General features: G+C 36.1%; 1 protein-coding gene across 1 annotated transcript in view; it reads left to right on the top strand.

The window, feature by feature from the left end:
* Positions 1-2,225, top strand: part of TBC1D32 (TBC1 domain family, member 32) — a gene marked incomplete at its 5' end in the record, with an annotated part of 59,304 nt that extends 57,079 nt beyond the window's left edge. Inside the window, one exon of the mRNA XM_008935890.1 lies at positions 2,106-2,225. Within this exon, the coding sequence (XP_008934138.1) occupies positions 2,106-2,225 (120 nt within the window). The remainder of the gene's footprint in view (positions 1-2,105) is intronic.
* Between the last annotated feature and the right edge of the window lie 223 nt (positions 2,226-2,448).

Here is a 2,448-nt window from a genome sequence, read left to right as displayed (position 1 = left end):
CTGAAGCTTGAAGAGACGTAGCACAAAGCTCACCAAACTTATTTTGTACAGATGCCAGTTACTATTCAACCAGCCTCACAATTTCATAATCTTTCCCATGTTATAAATTACATTTCATTATTATATTATTTTTGCAGGGTGCTCTTTAGCTATAGATGCAGTCATAAATAGATGCAAATATTTAACTCTGCTTCACAGATGTTTTTCCTTTTTTCCTCTGGTATGGTTTTTTTTTTTTCCTCCAGTCGAAATTCTTTTGAGAGCTCCATATCTACATCTTAGTCTGTACTAGCAGGAATAATTTTCTGACTAGTTTGCATCCAACTTCTTAAACACAAATAATATGTCAACTCAGTCATTTTCAAGGAAAATGCTTGATACAGAGTCTAATGAGTGAATTGTTTTGTTTGACCTGGTTTTGGTCAATGTGGTTTAAAAGCTACTTCATCTTGATTGCATTCATGGGATAGTTTATGTAAATTATAGAAAAGGAAGTTTGTATGTTGTATAGTATAAACCGGCCAAAGATTTGACATAGTACCGTTAAATTAATGAGAAATACTGTACATAAATGCAGTACTGGAGTACAATGTTTTTTCCCTTTTTCTGGTTCTTTCTCTTTGCTGAGATGGGTAACTAACAGTTCTGATCCCTTTGAGATGTCTGAAGTTTCAGCATTAACTGAATTTTAAATTTATTGCTTGATCTTCGACTAATCCTTTCATGGAAGGATGAAGGTGCATAGCTTTGTAATTTCCACATATGAACCAAGAATACTGTAACCTGCCACCTCAGTAGCTGTTCTTGAGTGTTTTGGCTTCATTCAGGTAAAACTGAAGAACCTGGGGCTGCAGGGTTTGTGACTTGTAATAGCACATGTAGACCAGGATGTCAGTCTCTTTTAGGAGTAATTTAGCTACTCTTCACTTTATTTGCTGTGACTGTGGGCGGTGTTATTGACAAGTAAGTTGCTGACCAATATTTTAATACATGCGCACATGTAGTCAATTTAGGATTTGACTGCTTTAAAAACAAACAAACAAAACGAAACCTACTACAGTTCTGTATTGGAGCCAGTTTCTTTTCCCCTGTAATCAAGCTTCTTGCAGTGCACGAAAGCAACTTGGAAGGTAAAGATAAAATTGTGCCTTTGCTTTCACTTGTGAATGGGGGAGGAGAAATATAAAGACCATCTCAAATTCTTCTTCAAATGCCAAAGCGCAGCCTTCCAAACCTCAGCAGATATTCTTGGGAGAACTCTACTCAGCAGAGTTGCACAGGCAATACACCAGCAGATATAATGTGTCCACAAGGATTGCCTGGCTCCAGAGAGCTTTTTGCAGCACATGCAAACAAGCAGCCATGATAATTCTGCTTAGTAGATGGTGGGCACACAAGTTGTTCCAGTTCAAAGCAGCAACAAATTCATTCATTTTACTAGACTGTTCTTCAGGATCTTGCTTCCTGTAGTGCCTCCTCCCTCTCCCTCTAATACAGTGGCTGTGAGAAGGAACATGGGCTGTTAACTTCTTTTATTCCTGAGGGCACCTTGTTTTACTGTTTTGGAATTATTAAAATTTAGTCATTTGTGGTGATGCAGAAGTGTTTATCCTATTTTTATTTAAGCACTTCATAAAGATCTTTCTTTATCATTGATTTTAAAATACGTAGTTATTCTTCCAATTTTATTGAGAATCTTGTTGGGTATAAAAGCCACATTTAACAAACTTTTATCATGCCATGTACTGGTATGATACATGGCATAGGAATCTTTTCAAAGAATATTTTAGTGTCTGGCTTTGCCTTCTTGAAACTTACTTTGTTCTCCTTAAAATTCTTTATATGGCATTTTCTCCAAAAATGAGATGAACAATGTCCATAGGAAAAAAATACTTGTAACCAAGACTATAATTAGAACTGTCTGGAAGCAGAGCTAACTAGTTCTCTATTTCTAAATTAAAGGTAATAAAATGGGTGTATTTTAAATGCCCAGGCGGTGACAAGCGGAACAAAACGAGCTATCTTTAGAACCTTGGAATTCATTACATTTGAGTTGTGCATCTTTTTTCCTAGCTACTAAATGTTTTCTATGTATATTTGTGCAGGAAGAAGCACTCTGTGGATTTCGGGTGAGTGATTACTTAGAATACATGGAAAGCTTGGAGGCGATCTACAGACCTATGCTGCTGAACGACATGAGGAACATAAGAGTGCAGAATACATAGATGAAGCAAAAAAGTGCTTTATTTTACAGTGTTGGTTGCATCTTTTAAAAGGATGCTGGTTGATTGATATATCAATCCCACCTATTTATAAGTCAGGCTGTGTAAATGTACATAACTGTAAAATAAGTAAGGAGGATTTTCAAAATATAGATTTTGCAAAAGGACTTAATCTAAGTTTGATAAGTTTAAATACCACATTTTTCCAGACAGGCTGTACCTGCAG

The sequence above is a fragment of the Merops nubicus genome, unplaced genomic scaffold, assembly GCF_000691845.1.
Source record: "Merops nubicus isolate BGI_N331 unplaced genomic scaffold, ASM69184v1 scaffold23542, whole genome shotgun sequence".
In the NCBI taxonomy this organism is placed as follows: Eukaryota; Metazoa; Chordata; class Aves; order Coraciiformes; family Meropidae; genus Merops; species Merops nubicus.
This window is presented reverse-complemented; position numbering and strand designations above follow the sequence as displayed.